This window comes from Chiloscyllium punctatum, chromosome 12 (genome assembly GCF_047496795.1).
Source record: "Chiloscyllium punctatum isolate Juve2018m chromosome 12, sChiPun1.3, whole genome shotgun sequence".
In the NCBI taxonomy this organism is placed as follows: domain Eukaryota; kingdom Metazoa; phylum Chordata; class Chondrichthyes; order Orectolobiformes; family Hemiscylliidae; genus Chiloscyllium; species Chiloscyllium punctatum.
Genome location: NC_092750.1, coordinates 37,489,743 through 37,507,258, shown reverse-complemented (window position 1 = coordinate 37,507,258; position 17,516 = coordinate 37,489,743). Strand labels below are relative to the sequence as shown.

At 43.4% G+C, this 17,516-nt stretch overlaps 1 protein-coding gene across 2 annotated transcripts in view; it reads right to left on the bottom strand.

The window, feature by feature from the left end:
* Nucleotides 1-17,516, bottom strand: part of abhd6a (abhydrolase domain containing 6, acylglycerol lipase a) — an 82,020-nt gene that overhangs the window by 18,412 nt on the left and 46,092 nt on the right. For both annotated transcript variants that reach the window (XM_072582397.1, XM_072582398.1), the window contains exons 5-6: nt 12,650-12,782; nt 7,622-7,779 (exon numbers count right to left, since the gene is read on the bottom strand). In XM_072582397.1, the coding sequence (XP_072438498.1) occupies nt 7,622-7,779; nt 12,650-12,782 (291 nt within the window). The remainder of the gene's footprint in view (nt 1-7,621; nt 7,780-12,649; nt 12,783-17,516) is intronic.

The following is a 17,516-nucleotide window of genomic DNA, read 5'->3' as shown; positions in this document are numbered from 1 at the left end:
CTCCCAGCATTTCCAACAGGTTCTACCCTCTCGAGATCTTTTAATTGAGAACCGTCAACATAACATCAGTTACATCAACAACAAGCCTTCATCCAACAATCCAGGAAAAAACTGGTGAAAATGGTCAGTGCAGAGGAACTACCACCTTGTTGTAACATCAGTTGACATATTCAGGGAAGCTCTTAAAACTCTTAGTGTGTTGGTGAGTGTGGTGAGAGGATGGTTGAATAAGTGGAGACAGAGAAACTGGGAGAAAGGATAGAGTCTTTACAGATGCCAGGCCATCAAGACTATAAGCATTTGGAAGCAGCTGGTATTTTGCATGAGACCCAACTAAAACCTTAGATCCTGAAAGGGTTGGCACGATGGCTCAGTGGTTCCACTACTGTCTCATTGTGCCAAATTCAACTCTAGCCTCGGGTGACTGTCTTTGTGAAGTTTGCATTCTTCTTATGTCAGCGTGCATTTCCTCTGGGTGTTCCAGTTCCCTCCCACAATCTAAAGATCTGCAGGGTTAGGTGGATTGGCTATACCAAATTGTCCATAGTGTCCCAGGATGTGCAGGCCGAATGGGTTAGCCATAGGAAATGCAGGGTTACAGGGATAGGGTGGGGATGTGGGTCTGGGTGGGATGGTCTTCGGAGAGTCAGTGTGGACTCGATAGGCTGAATGGCCTGCTTCCACACTGTAGGGATTCTATAATTCTAAGAAAGCTGATCTGACAACTTGAAAGTAAACATTAAATCTGTTTCTCTCTATAGATGCTGCATGACCCACTAAATGCTGTGTGATAAATGTTTTCTGCTAATATCCCAATTTAATATTGCCAGATTCACCAAGGTCAGCTGCAGGGAAATGTTACTTTAGACTTTTAATATGCTGTAATCATATCAGCACACACTTCCTCTCTATTTACAACCACAATGATCATGGATAACTACTTCCTCTAGTATACAGTATCCTATCCTGTTCCTCAGGGGTACTTCAAGAAAGATTGTTTCCACATCACTATTTTCATAGCTGTTTTCATTAATGAAGCTCTTTTGTAGATTCTTTGATTCTGGTTTGGCTTTAATCTAAGTTGAACATATTATGGGGTGACTGTTAAATAAGTACAATAACTAATATACTGCTTTGAAGATGTGCTCGTATTTACCGATCAGACTGCACAATTTTGACTAAGTTATATCAGTTGCTTCAATTCTTCTTATGTTTTCATTTATTTTGTGCTGTCATTTTTTAATAAAATCCTGAATAAAGAGAACATGTGCACCAATTAAATGTTTACTTTAACATATATGTAAAAATGAAATTAAGTCTTAAGTCCATCATAGACTTGTGATACTTAAAATGGTGAACATAATAGTCTTAAAAGTGTTTTTGTTTAAAAGAAAATTTCCTACCGTCTTTCTGACCTTGAGATTTTGGCCTCTCCCCAAGTTCAGGTGCTGGGAATTTATGGGCAGATGATATACACAGACACTTCCCTCGATGAGCCTCTTGTTACTCTCAGCATGTACTGTTTACCATCTCAGAATTTACATCGCAAAAAACACCTCAGCATTGACTCTTAAAGGGACAGGCCTGATTAAATGCAATAACCTAACCCTCAACATAATGCTCCAGACACACTGGATGGAATTTTTGACTCCCGTAAGCTGAGTGGGGGAATAGAGAGAATGTTTGGAAAATAGTGGAAGAATGAAAAAAATTAGAATCTTTACAAATGAAGTAATTCCCAATTTTCCCCTTGTGCTTCATGTTACAAGTTTAGTATCATGAGTGGCAACTACATTATTTCCATGCATTTGCGTCTCAATACTAGCCTCATCTCATTCATGTGCCACTTTCAATTCTCCCTGATTTCCCTGGGAAACTAGACAGTGCCAATTCCTGCCTTAAATTCAAAGCGTTACCTGGCGGCTGCCCCAAGACTTCACCATGTCTGACTTCATTACGATATTTGGATACTCCATTGATGCCATCCTTTTTCACCATTCATCCACACAGTTTGGCATCGGCAAGCCACCAGCCTCACCACTTCATTATGCCTGCTCTTGGACCAACTCTCACATCATTTCAGCTCTGCAGCACTTCAGTTTGGGCCTATGACTTACGCACTTCTGCCAGGTCACTTTGCCCACGAGGACACATTTGCATCCTCTACGCATCTACAAAGGATGCACCCCCTGGTTCTGAGCTACATCTTTCAGCACCCACTCACACTGTGCTCAACTGGAAGCTGCAGTCTCTCTGATTTAGATTAGATTAGATTACTTACAGTGTGGAAACAGGCCCTTCGGCCCAACAAGTCCACACCGCCCCGCCGAAGCGTAACCCACCCATACCCCTACATCTACATCTACCCCTTACCTAACACTACGGGCAATTTAGCATGGCCAATTCACCTGACCTGCACATCTTTGGACTGTGGGAGGAAACCGGAGCACCCGGAGGAAACCCACGCAGACACGGGGAGAACGTGCAAACTCCACACAGTCAGTCGCCTGAGGCGGGAATTGAACCCGGGTCTCTGGCGCTGTGAGGCAGCAGTGCTAACCACTGTGCCACCGTGCCGCCCACAATTTGTATTGCTTTTTATTGTAGAGGGTGAGGCAGGCAACTTGTCACAGTTCAGAGCACTAAACAGTCAAGATGTTACAGCTGTGCAATGTGTCAGCAGCTTACACAGCAAGCAGAGTGCACGTGCTTCTACCAATTCATGGGCTTCAAAAGGTCAAGTCTAAAAGTCAAAGGGGAAACAGACCTCATGGGGGTCAAGGGTCAGCCAAGTTTTCATGCCTGGATTTCTCTGATGAGCCTTGCAGTATTGCCCAGAGAGGATGCCCCTACATCACTGTGGCAGGCTGTGCCATTCACAGCTGAAGATTATAAAGTGGGGGGGGGGGGGGGGAATGGTATCCTAGATGCAGAGGGAAGGGGGGATCAACAGCAATCTTCTAAGGATGAAGATAGTGATCAGGATCAGAACATTGACCAGGATGTACACGCAAGACAGCATGACAGAGCAATGCATCACTGTACATGAGAAACTAGAGATAGCCTGAATGGAAGCTCTCTCTCCAGGATGAAAACAAAATAAAAACAAAAACTATTGGAGAAAGTCAAAGGTTCCAAAGGGGAGAAATCCTATTCATTCTGTTTCTCTTTCCATAGATTATGTCAGACCACTGTGTTTCTCCAGCACTTTCAGTTTTTAATTCAGACCTCCAGTATCCACAGTATTTTGCCTTTAGTCCAGAATGAATCAGCTGGGTTTGGACTTCCTTTAATTGTTTAATTTTCTGTCCCTTATTTGGCAAGCAACCTTTGTTTAGTGGAAAGAACGAGTGGACCTGATAGTTTGGCAGTCCTTGACCTTTATGTTGTTGAATAAGTTGTGTCACCATAGTCTTATCAGACCACAGAGGCTGTTCTCTCATTAGAGAGAGAAGAGATTGTGTTGATTTAACTTGAGGGCCACCAGACCTTAGGCAAGGGAAGATGTTGAGAAGGACAATCCTTCACAGTAACCTCAAACCAGTGATTGGAATTGAACCCACGCTGTTGGCATCACATTGTTCTGTAAACCAATTGTCCAGCCAATTGACCTAAACCTGGAGCATCAGAGGCTAAAGGTGACCTTATAGAGGTTTATAAAATCATGACGGCCATGGATAGGATAAATAGACAAGGTCTTTTCCCTGGGGTGGGGAGTCCAGAACTAGAGGGCATAGATTTAGGGTGAAAGGGGAAAGGTATAAGAGACCTAAGGGGCAACTTTATTACGTAGAGGGTAGTGCATGTATGGAATGATCTGCCAGAGAAAGTGGTGGAGGTTGGTATAATTACAATTACAATTACAAAAGGCATCTGGATGGGTATGTGAATAGAAATGGTTTAGAGGGATGTGGGCCTAGTGCTGCCAAATGGGACTAGATTAATTTATGATATCTGGTTGGCATGGACAGGTTGGACCAAGGATATGTTTCTTTGCTGTACATCTCTATGACTCCATATGCGGAATCAGCACTAAGAGAAGTCCTGCACATTGTTTTTAGTGTCAGTGCTGTCCATATTGAAGTGCAATGTCTTAGCTTCAGCCAATAACATGATGTTTTAATGATTCATGATGTAAGATATTATTTGTGATGTCAAAATTAACGATAAGCAATGCTTGGCTATGTGGCTTCTTTCATATCGAGGATATCAGAACATGAGTGTGACCTCACTGGAGCGACAGGTGACAAACACTCTGGACATTTTAATAGTGCAAATGAACAAATATTTACACAAGTGCAGGATCATTTACAATGCTGTGTCATCCACATCACCTATGAGTCCTTAGTAAGCTTTCATCTTCCTTTCTCTCCCATTACCTAGATGTGTAGTAATCCCAACTCCTGAAGCTAGTGTGGAGGGAGTCTGCTGTGAATTAGCTGTGTTGTTTGGTCAGATGTATCAATGGGCATTTGATCCCAGAGGGCCTAATCTTGATGAGATTCTAGCCCTGCCTAGAATCAGGTTTCCAGCATCTGCAGTCATTGTTTTTAATTTCTGCCTAGAATCGGGCTCAGTCTCAACTTCTGCAGACTTTGGAATCACAGACAAAGAGAGGGGAAGGGGCTGGGCACTTCTGCAGGGTCCTGAGAAGAAGCTTCTGGGGGCTCTGTGAGTGATGCCTCCCCTGTCTGGGTTCCTACGGACCACCACCCTGTCCCAATGAGAGGAGGAGACATTTAGGAGGGAGATCCCCTCTCTCGTTGCCAATCATGTCCAGTACCAATGGCTACAGCAGTGGAATGCAGATCCATGCACATATCCAGCAGACACAGTGTGCTGGAGCTGAGTCTCCATGGCAGCCATGAACCTCTCCATGAAGACTGCTGGGGCCTGCAATGGTACTGATGACATGAGTGGACTCCACCATTTTCTGATCCAGCTTACTGACGGGACATCTGACAAATTTGCCTGATGTTCCTGTGCCTGCTTGTGTATTTTGACCAAGTTACTAATGGCTGACACCGTTGGATTGGCTCATGTCTGGGACTGAGCAGGTACCTGGAATGCTGCAGAAATGTGCCAAAGATGTGTTCAATGCATTATGCTCCTAAGTCTAATCTACAAAGAGAATCGACTGAGGTGGAAGCCTCTGAGCTGGTGCAGGATGCAGATGAAAGCCTTGCCACCATCTGGGTATTGAATGGCTTACTCCATGGGTGGGGTGGGGAGGTTAGCGTTGACAGTTCCCAGAGCTGGCTACTTTGGGGTGAGGGTTCACTGGGTGTCACTAGGGCAGCATAAGAGAAGAGATGGAGTTAGTTTTCTAACAGGAATAAAAACGTATGCAGATTAAGAATGAGTTAGCATTGGTGGTAATGGGAGATCAGTGCAGCACAGCATAATAAAGCTCACTCATGTAGGTCTCACACAGGCCCACTTGTTGCACTCTTCGCCAGCCAAATTAGATATTCTTTCCCCATCTGGCACGAGAAATCTTACGTCTGCTCCTCCCATGCCAGGCTTGGCCCTCTTGTCCAATTGTGAGCCAATTTCACCCACAATGAGATAAAGAGAGGAATTGAGTTTGACTGAAGTGGATGGGAGAGCCATTAATGGTGATGCAGGAACATGGGAGGTGGTGAGGTGTTTCTGTCAGGGGCAGGAAGGGTTAGTTGGGAGAGTGAGAGCTGCTGAGTATCATGACACATGTAGTACTGAGAGTTATATTCCAGGAGCTTTGATGAGATGCATGAGCAGTAGCAGAGTTAAGAGTGAGAACTGGCCCTGTCAGTGTGAGGTAGCAGACAGAAGATGGCGACACTTACCTGTGCAGACCGAGGTAGAGCACCGAACTTCCTTCTGCTCTAACTGAGCATTGCATTTTACCTGGGATACTGCACTGACATGGGTCACTATCTCAGTCCAGGTTGCTTGTGTCTAGTGGTGTAGCTTCCTCTCCCAGAGAGCAGGATACAACACAGCCCTCTCCTCTCCACTGCCCTGTTCACCAGCACCTCCAGGCCCCTGCCAGCAACCAAGGAGTTAACGTCCCCCCGGGCCATGTCCAGTATGCACAGTGTGGTGCGCAGCTGGGCTTTACCGAATGTGTGGTGGCATGAATGCCAGAAGGACCTGGCAGTGGTGAGTATTTCCGCCTCTTCTTTCATGATTCCACAAGATGGTTGCTGTAATTACTGAGGTGAACAGTGGAAGATTGCATTAGAAAAACTTCTGTGAGCCACGGCAGACTGGGCGCTGTCAAATTTTACTTCAAAATACACTTTGCCCGAAAAAGGGGAATATTCAGCCCAATGTGACCATCTACAACATCACAGAAACCTTAGCACTTGCAACATAAGTTAAAGGTGGAAGGAACCAAAGCAGTACAATTAGAATTCTAAGCCTCAACCAACAGAACTTTTGAAAATGTTTCTTTTCAGTTCAGAGTTACAGGGCTACTCTCTAGGGTTCCATTTAGAGCTGTTTTTGGCGTTAGCTGCAGCTCAGTTGGTGAACACGCATCTCAATCACAAAGTCCCAGGTTCAGGTCCCACCGACAGGACCCGAGCACAAAAACCAAGGCTGTTGCTCCAGTGCATCACTGACAATGCGCTAAACTCTGATGTTTATCATGTGAGATTTCAAACCCAGACCCTGTCTGCCTGTGCTACTGAATATAAAAGATTCTATCAAACTATTTCAAGAGCAGGCAAGACATTCCTGGTGTCCTGGTCAATATTTATCCCTCAGTCAACATCACAAATCATATTATCCATTCATGGTCACATAGGTATTTGTGGCAGTTTTCACAAAAATTGATTACTATGTTTCCTGTATTAACAACAGTGACTACAATTCAAAATGCATCTCATTGCCAGGACAGTGGTTTGGGACATCTGTGCTCAAGGGAAACACTACATAAACACAAATCTTGCTTTTCCTTCCGTTTGCAATGTAGCAGATGGGTCAGAACGATTCATGGCACAAAGATCCATCTGCAACATGTCCAGCCTCAATTGATGATACCAGTGTGTCAGCCTTTTTAGAAAAGGAAATCAGGTTAGCTGCGTTCCTCCTGTTTTCTGTCACAAAATTTGCTTCCTGCTGATGATTAAGAACAGAAAGCACAGGGAGGACAAGGGAGCTTACAACTGCAGGCATGAAGCTGTGACCTATGACCAGAGTTCTGTTTCCGGACAATCAAATCCACAAGGATATAAACAGAACAAACTTTAACGGAGATCATTAATGATACGTTTTGAGGTCAACTTCATTAGTCTCACTAAATTTGGGCAGTAGAAACATGGAGGAATACAATACTTATTTGGTACTGATGAATGGAAAGGATATCGAACTCTGTTGTCAGTGGAAACATTTGCTGGTAAAGGGAACATTTGCTTGATGTCAGCTGACCATATGCCAGAAGCATCACCCATCATGAAATGTCTGTTCTCATTTACAGTGCAGCAGGATCTGAGTTAAGAAAAAAAACCTTAACATAGCTTTTCATTGTTACACAAGAAGCAGATGAAATAAAATACACTTCCACAGGAATCACTTGCCTCTTTTTCACCATCTTCCTCCTGCAAGTTATTAACTTTGAAATGAGGTCACTTACCTGCTGAGGTACTTTGAAACGGACATAAGAACAAAGCTTCAGCATCTCTTCCATCTCCTCGGGGGTAGACGGAATTAGGGGGACTCTACTAACATCTCCTGTTTCCTCTAAGGACTTCAGTTCTTTCACAAATTTGCTTTCATTGGGATACCGCAGACCTACACCAAGAAAGAAGAATTTCACCTAATTAATATTAAACACAGCAAATAAACAGTTTGAGTTTTACATGCTGTACCTCTAGTGAATCATGAGCCAATTCCCTGCTAATGTGAATTTACCATAGCTTTGGACCCCCACCCTTACCTCCGCACCTCCCACCGCCCCCCTACCCCGCGCCCCCCGCACCCCCCCCACCCACCCCCTACCCCACAACCACCTCCCCACGCACACCACATGAAGAAAAATACAATTCCAGTCCACAGAGGACATCAATATTTTAATGCCTGTTTCATTCAGCTTGATTGCTTCCAATCTGCTGCAGTATTAGCCTGGGGTAATGTCAGATGAAATGAACAATGTGAACCGTATCCATGTGAAGTACAATAATCTTCATTAAATTTCAGGTGTCACATTAAACTTTAAAGCATTTAAAATCAGTTGTCACTTTTTCTGCCTTTTCTCTTTCAACATGATTTATTTTTCATTATTTTAATGATTCTTTGCCATTGATGAAGCACATTTTTCTACAAAACTCTTGTAATTGCAGTATAGGAAAAGAAAGAGACTACAAATATCACAGCCACTTAACTTTACAATTTTTCTTACTGATTTTCCACAAACTTCAACTGTAGCCCAAAGAACACACATGGCACTAAAATAGCATTAAGAAAGACAAAGTCTTGATGACCAATAACTGAAACCCAATCGCTCAGGGAGCTTGCTGATTCTAGTATATCAGCAATAGACATACAAATCGCTAGCATGAATTGAGCCTTTCAATTCATGGTGTGTGCTGTCAACAGGATTACTTGCAACTCAAGAGAAAATTCCAACAGAATGAAGTACTATCCCAGGAAGTCATTTCACAATAAGCCACCAGTAATAGATATAAATAAGTATCAATGGTGGGTACCTTGTACTGTCATGTTGTTCAATGCATTTTAGTCTTCAGCACAGGCCAGCAACGTAGTTTTTGCTTTGCCAGCCTGTCCTTTCTGCTTCACAATCAGCATTTGCTTTTGAGCAAAACAAAGCCAGAAAATTGCAGTTTTGACTTCAGAAGAACTATGGAAGCTTAGTTCCATAAACCCTAATCTAAATTGTGCTCCAGAATTTAAACAGATGAACTCCCAAGAAGCTAAACACACCAGTTTTGCTGTTGTAATGGCAACAAAACCATCAACACTTGCCATTGTGACAGCAACTTCTGAAATCCTGGGATTTTCAACATTACATTGGGAACCTGATACCTGGACATATTGCAGGTGCTGTCTCCATGCCCAATCAGTGACACTTTCCTGTGGTCATTTGTAAATGCCAATGGCCTAATGAAGCAGGAGCTGCCATATTGTAGCTGCCGCCACCTTGCCATTTAAACTGGCAGCTTCTCAAGGTAGAATGTGTTGGAAAGCAATTGGGAAGGCATCTTGGCCTTTATTGCAAGAAGATGGGAGTTCAGAAGTAGGAATGTCTTACTGCAGTTTTACAGGGTCTTGATTAATGTGTGCAGTTTTGGCCTCCCTACCTGAGAAAGCACATACTTGCCAAGAGGGAGTGGAGTTAAGGTTCACTAGCCGATACCAAAGTGTAGCAGATAGTCATACGAGGACAGATTGGTTTGACTGAGATTGTACTCTGTGAGTTTAGAAGGGTGAGTGAGGGGGCGGGGGGGGGGGGGGTAGGAAGGTTAGAGAATCTGATTGAAACATATGAAAATTCTAACAGAGCTTGTCAGACTAGATGTTTCCCTTGTTTGGAAGTCTAGAACCAAGGATCATGGTTTCAGGTTTTGGAGAAGACCTTTTAGTACTGAGATGAGGAAATATTTCTTGACTCAGAGTTTGGTCAACCTATGGAATATCCCACCACACAAGGCTGTGGAGGCTAGGTCACTGAGTATATTTAAGAAAGTAGATAGATATTAAAGGCCTCAAGGGGTACAGAGAGAAAGCGGGAACGTGGCATTGAGATAGAGGATCAGCCTGATGCTTGGGCTAGGGTGTAGGGCTGGGACTGGTGCTGGGAGCCAGCAACCATTTTCCAGAGGCCATTATAAGAGGGGATCAGGAGCCACCTTCTTACCAAGATGACCATCTGCAGTGGAAACCAGTACATACAATAGCTCTTTATGCCAATGTATTATTTACACTTGTATTAATAATTTTCAATTTTGTAACTTTGTTTTATTTCTTTACTGTTAATGAACTGGTTTTGGTGAAGCTCTGCGAGCTGGGTTTGTCTCATGTTGCATTTCATTGATTGGCAAAGAGGAAATTTGTACCCGGACCAAAAAAAACTACATTGTGGGTATAACAACAGCAAGGCAGCAGGGGAAATTACAGAAATAAAAAAAAAACAAAAGAATTACGGACACTTGAAATCAGAAACAAAAACAGAAACTGCTGGAAAGGCTCGGCAGGTCTGACAGCAATTGTGGAGAGAAATCAGAGTCAACGTTTCAGGTCGGGTGCCCTTGCTTCAGAAGCCTGGTTGTTGTTGTTGGCTGTGTTTGTGTGAAATTATATAGATTCTTGCCAGAAGTCTTCAAAGTTTAAAAACAGTGTTGGAATATTGCGCCTCGTTATTTCTTTGCCCACAAGGATAAAGGAGTTGGAGATAACACCGAAGGGAGCTGCCTGTGTTTCTTCAAGCATAACCTTGAAAAGAGGTCAGATACAATACATCTGGTGATGACTTCAAACAGGAGTGATATAATCAAAAACCAATTAAAATGGGCCAAACCCAGATATTACCTTATATGGTACATTCAAAGCAAGGGAATAAATATTTTAAAAAAGACATCATAAATAACCCATTGGTACAGTTTGTTCATCTGCTCCAAAATCAGACTGGGAGATCCATTGATGGATTGACCCCCTGAGACAGACAGGTTTCTGGGGCTTCTAAGCAATTAATGTCATTGTGAGTATGTAAAGTTGCTTAGTTGTGTAATATAAGTGCACCACATGAAGTGGAACAGAATCCAAAACTGTTGTCTGCTCTCGATACCTGACCCAGTAGGGGGTGTTTTACATCAGAAAGAGGAATGTTTCCTGAGGGAGAGGCTGCAAGAGGGGCAGAGAGAAGGAGGTTGCTGAGAAGGTAGAGTGTTAAACCTGGCAACAAAGTATGTCAATAACTAGGAACCTGAAAAACCTGAAATCACTGATGTAATAAATTATTTGGAAATGAATGTAAAATCCTATGTTACGACACAGCAAAATCAAATCCACCTCCCTGTTCCTGTATTTGCAACACAATAAAATTAAATTACTCAATGTTTCTCAAAATTACCCAATGGTTCCTAACCAGTCTTTTTCAATAATCAATACTAGACTTTGTGAACAACCAGACACTAGGTTCATAGAAACAAAAAGATATAACAACTTATTCATAACACAGTAGCTTTAGCACAGCAAAATTAAACAACAAAGTAATCTACTGCCAATCATTTAAACACAATGTTATTTAATTCTAGACCTCACACAAAAAGACAGAGAGACAAACAGAGACAGTTAAGGGATAAATCAAAAGAAAAACTAAATGAGAAAACTGTCCAGTTCACTTAAAAAGGCTCCACATTACAGCCACAAGGGATTGAATCTTGCTTGGTTTCTGAAGACACCAATGCATGAGAATAGCTTCCAATAGGCTCTGATACTTATAACTGAGATTCTATTCTCCAAACTTTCTCCAAACAAAATGAGAGGACAATAAGGGAGCAATCAAAATCTCAGGTTGTAGCTTTCCCAGGCACAATCCTTCTGACTTAAACGCAGTCCAAAAACCAGTTCAAACTTTGGTCTAAGTTTGTTAGACTGGCTGTTTCCCTGTGTGGTCCCAGTTCACATTGAACATCTATCATCTATTTCAGCATAATGCATCTCCAGAACCAAAATATCTGGAACATTCTTTGAACAAGAATCGACCAGCAATTAATTTCCAGTTCTGAACCAGTTTGTGTGTTCCTTTTTAAAAAACAAAGTGACTGCTCAGAATCCAAGGTCACCTTCAGTTCTCAGCTCACAACTCAGAGATCGAAACCAAAAATGATAAAAATAAAGAAAAATCATCAAGGGTTCTAACAACTCACTTAAAGCTGGAGAAAAAATTTGGTAGATGCGATTATAACATCCACCGTGTAAAGTGTTAAATTTAAAGCTGAGATTGTGGTCTAACATGCAATAAAGAAAAACCAGAGTAACTGCCTGATTAAAACATTCCAGCTTTATGGTCTTGCAATGGAAACAATCATTGTGACCAGTCAAGAAGGTGCGTTTACGGCAATAGCCTTTTTGTGCACAGAATTTTATGTCAATTATTTTCAAAAAAAAAATTTTGGTTGCTGACTTATACCTGTTGCCTGGTGCCAATTCAACTACAGCGGTATCTAGGAAATCAAGGCTTTCTTTATGTGATGCAACCTTATATTTAATGAATGGTTGATAATTATTGGTGATACTGATGAATTCTTCCAATTCTGCTTCGGTAGGAGTCCAAATACCCAAAGCATCAACACAAACTGAAGGCAATGTCACTACAAGATAGCATCTCCTAATACAGGAGTTAGTGAGAATGAGAAAACAAAACATATTCAATTAACAATATTTGTTGCCTTAAAATAATGTTGTTGGAATTTGGTCAAGAATCATGAAAATTGACAAAATTTCATAGGTCAGTGCTCTGATGAAAGACCTTTGAACAGAAATATGGACTTCTGAATCTGTCTCCACAGATGCTGCCTGACCTGATGAGTATTTCCAGCAATATTTATTTTCATTTCAGATTCCTAGCATCCACGATATTCTTTTTTTGTGCAGGTCAGTGTTCCACTTCTTAAACTGAAGTTCCAAGTCAGCAAGAACCTACCTGCAGGACAGATGAGAGTTAGGCCACAGATGTCTGTTGAGTGCTGAGCAGCATATACACCAGCAACATTACCACCCATCGATGTACCGATCAGATGAAATGGTTTCCTATTCAACCCAATGCATTCAACAAACTGGAAAAGAGAGAACACAGATTTTCAAGGTTTGCGGCTCAGCTCAACAAAGTTGACTGAGATCCTCAAATTCTCTGTCTTCAGAAACAAGACACAGTGACATGAAGAATAGTTTATACAGAGGCACACATTTCTCTGCTTCTTTATCGATGGAATAAGGGTATGATTACTTTTGCAAGTAAACAGGATTAACAGCAAATCCCACCAAGTAAATTCGAAAAAGTTCAAAGCTAAATGTTCTAGAAAAAGAATGTGGAGGATTACAGAATACACATGGTAGTATGTAAATTCAATACATTTCTTTTTCAATTTACTGAGAGCTTGCAGGGCATTATCTTTTCTGGAAAATTAATTACATGACGATAAATCAGAGATTATCCTCTGAAACCTTACTGAAAGGAGGGATCAGCGTATGAATTTAATCAGCTTCAGGAGCAATCGGTCATTGAGAATGATGCCCAATTAATAAAAACCAGCTTTGAGGAGATGTTATCATATGGATCGTAAGTTCATGTATTTGTTTTCCTGTTCACAGAGTAATTTCCTAACTAAAACAAAATTAAAATAAATCCAACCTTTGTTAACATCAAAACAGATGCTTTGGATTAGCTGAAGCGGTTAAACATATTAAAGAAATGAAAATATGCTTGATTTTGCTGAAGAAACAAGTTGCCATGGTGATCGGCTCAATTACCCTTGGAGAACCCAGGTTCATTTATTCAGAATATTAATTAAAATCCTACGTCATCAAGTATGAAACACTTAACAGACATTGCTGGAAAAGCTCAGCAGGTCTGACAGCATCTGTGAAGAGAAAACAAAGTTAGTGTTTCAGGTCCAGTGATGTTCCTCAGCTCTGCCGAGCTTTTCCAGTAGCCACTGTTTTTGTTTCTGATTTACAACATCTGCAGTTCTTCTGGTTTTTATTAACATTTCACTATCATTGCTTATCAAGAAACAATCCACCTCAGACTTAAAATATTTAACGATTCTGTTTTCACAGGGACAGAGTTCCAAGACTCATGACCCTCTAAGAAAAATGATTTTGTCCAATCTCTGTTTTAAATGATTGACTCTAACTTTTAGACAGTGACCCCTTGTTCTAGATTTCCCCAAAAGAGGAAACATCTGCTCTAAAACTACCTTGTCAAAACTCCTCAGGACATTGTATGTTTCAATCAAATCATCTCTTAGTCTTCTAAATTCCAGCAATACAAACCCAGCCTGTCCAATCTCTCCTCGTAAGTCAACAACCCCATTTAGTAAGCCTCCTCTGAACTATCCCCAAGGCACTTACAGTCTTTAAATCAGTTTGCAGATCTATTCTAGGACTTTATTAGTATTCCTTATCAGGACTTCTGAATTTTCCCTCCACTTGGATTCTAATAGTGGGAATATACCAATGTAGCTTTGAAATGGTTTTGAAAAAAATTATACAGTAAACAATCCTGTTGTACAGGCAGGCGTCCCTCGGTTCAATCCTCAATTTGCGTCAAGTTAATCTATCTAACAACAAACTTTATTTGATGATGAGTGTTAATATTGAAAAATGTGGTGCTGGAAAAGTACGGCACTGGAAAAGTACAGCAGGTCAGGCAGCATCCAAGGAGCAGGAGAATTGACATTTCAGGCATAAGCCCTTTATCAGGAATGTGGGGGTGGAGGGGCCGAAGGGGGCTGAGAGATAAACAGAGGGTGGGAGTTGGGGTGGGAGTGAGGTTGCTGGGAAGGCAGTAGGTGGATGCAGGTGCGGGGTGATGGTGATAGGTCATGGGCAGGGTGGAGTGGATAGGTGGAAAGGAAGATGGACAGGTAGGACAGGTCATCAAGAGGGCAGTGCCGAGTTGGATGGTTAGATCTGGGATAAGGTGGGGGTGGGGAGATTTTGGAAACTAGTGTAGCTGATGTTGATGTGGTGTGGTTGAAGAGGTCCAAGGAGGAAGATAAGTTGTTTTTCCACCAGCTGTCAGGTGGCTTGGATTTGGCAGTAGAGGTGACCCAGGACTTGAATGTCCTTGATGGAGTGGGAGGGAGAATTTAAGTGGTCGGCCACAGGGCGGTGGGTTGTTGAGTGCATGTGTCCCAGAGATATTCTCTGAAACATTCCACAAGTTGTCATTCTGTCCAACCCCCACCCCCACCCACCCCCACCCCCACCCCCCCACCCCCCACCCCCCACCCCCCCACCCCCCCACCCCCACCGCCACCCCCCACCCCACCCCCCCCCACCCCCCCCCCCCACCACCCCCCACCCCCCCCCCCACCCCACCCCCCCACCCCCCACCCCCCCCCCACCCCCACCCCACCCCCCAATGTAGAGGAGACTACGTCGAGAGCAACAGACACAGTAGATGAGGTGGGTGGATGTGCAGGAAAATCTCTGCAGGATGTGGAAGGATCCTTTGGAGCCTTGGATAGAAGTAAGGGGGGGGAGCTGTAGGAATGGTTTTACACTTGCAGCGACAAGGGCAGGTGCAGGGAGTGGAGGGTGGGTTGGTGGGGGCATGGACCTAACAAGGGAATCACAGAGGAAAGGTCTCTGTGGAATACAAATGGGGTTGGGAGGGAAACATACCTTTGATGGTTGGGTGTGATTGTAGGTGGCAGAAATAGTGGAGGATGATGCGCTGTGGTGTGGAAGGTGAAGACCGGGGGTTCTATCCTTGTTTCGGTTAAAGGGGTTGGGTTCAAGGGCAGAGCTGTGGGAAGTGGAGGATTTGCATTGGAGGGCATTGTTGACCATTTGGGAGGGGAAATTGTGGTCCTGGAAAATAGGAAGCCGTCTGGCATGTCCTGGAGTGGAATTGCTCTCCCTGGAAGCAGATATGGTAGAAGCGGAGGCATAGGGAGTAAGGGATAGTGTTTTTACAGGAGGTCGGGGGTGGGAGGAAGTATAGTCCAGGTAGCTGTGGGAGTCAGTGGGTTTGAAATAAATGTCCATGTTGAGTCGGTCGCTGGAGACAGAGATGGAGAGATCCAGGAAGGTGTCCGAGATGGTCTGGTCAGGATGGAATGTGTTAGTGAAGTTGATGAACTATTCAACCTCCTCATGGAAGCATGAGGTGGCACCAATACAGTCATCGATGTAGGTGGGGAACAGTGCCAGTGTAACTACGGAAGATGAACTGTTCTACGTATGCTATAAAGAGCCAAGCCACCTTCCCCTCCTGTAAAAACACTATCCCTTATTCCCAATTCCTCTGCCTCTGCCATGTCTGCTCCCAGGAGTAGCAATTACTCCAGGAACATCCCAGATGGCCTTCTATTTTCCAGGAACACAATTTCCCCTCCCACGTGATTAACAATGCCCTCCAACACATCTCCTGTACTTCTTGCACCTCTGCCCTTGAACTTCACCCCTCCAAGCACAACAAGGATAGAACACCCCTGGTCCTCATCTTCCACTCCACTAACCTATGGATACAGTGCATTATCCTCCACCACTTCCACCACCTACAACCAGACCCCACCACCCGAGATATATTTCCCTCCCAACCCCTGTGTTCCGCAGAGATCATCCCCTCTGCGACTCCCTCGTTAGGTCCACACACCCCACCCCCCCAACCCCCCCCCCCACACCACCCCACCAGCTCATCCTCCACTCCTGGCACCTTCCCTTGCCGCTGCAAGAGGTGTAAAACCTGCACCCACACTCCCCTCTCCTTTCTGTCCAAAGCTCCAAAGTATCTTTTCACATCTGGCATAGATTTGCCTGCACATCCCAACTGCTCTCTTCTGCCCCTGGATGCTCCCTGACCTGCTGTACTTTTCCAGCACCACACTTTTTGTCTCTGACTCTCCAGCATCTGAAGTCCTCACTTTTTCCCAATAAATGTTAATGGGCTATTTGATCCTGGCAGCATTATACATGACCTAGATACTGTCCTCATTAGCCATTTGAAATACATCCCTGTTACTAGCAAAGGTTCCAGGACAGTGTTTAGGAACAGCAATCTTGAATGTATTCCTCAATTCTTGAATACTAAAGTTTAAACTTAGTATCCATAGCTTGAGGAAATGATGGATCGATCAGAAATGAATCTTCCTTCTGACCACAGTTGGTTTCCTTTATGTCCCACTATTGGGAGGAGTATCTTAAATTGTCATGGCTGGATATTTTAGCAGGATGGGTACTGTGAGACAAGAGACTGGAAGACTGCAATCATGGCTCATAATTCTGTTACACAGCCCCCTGACTGAGGTGGAGTTTAGGAACAATGCAGCTCACTCTTCAACCAGAGCCACGGTGGAGCAGTTGACAAGCTGCTTGAAGTTGAGGTTTCAATGTTTGAATCAGTCGGGGTACATTGCAGTACACTCCAGACAGAGTATCTTGCATTATCCTAACCTGCTGCACTCTATACTAGTGGAGCAGGAAATAGGTGAGGAGCTGGAACAGCTGCAGCAATCTGGGGAAGATAATGAGGTCATTGAGCAGGAGGACATCACCTTCTGCATGTTAGAGTGCAGCAGCATCACACACAAGTCAAAAAGGCCTGAATTGATACTCGGTTCCAATAGATGTGAGCTGGCTGCAGTGACCACTCACTGACTATTAATTTGTTCCTGTTCAAAAGGTCAGCAGTCCCTGTTTGTTCTCAAAAGCAAGTGCAGCTTCCATTTGTTTTGGTTCACATTTACTGTCACTGAATAAAAGCAAATGTTTTCAACTGTTTGAAAGATTGGAAGGTGATGCTGACACATCGAACAATAGTAATGCATTGACAAATGTGC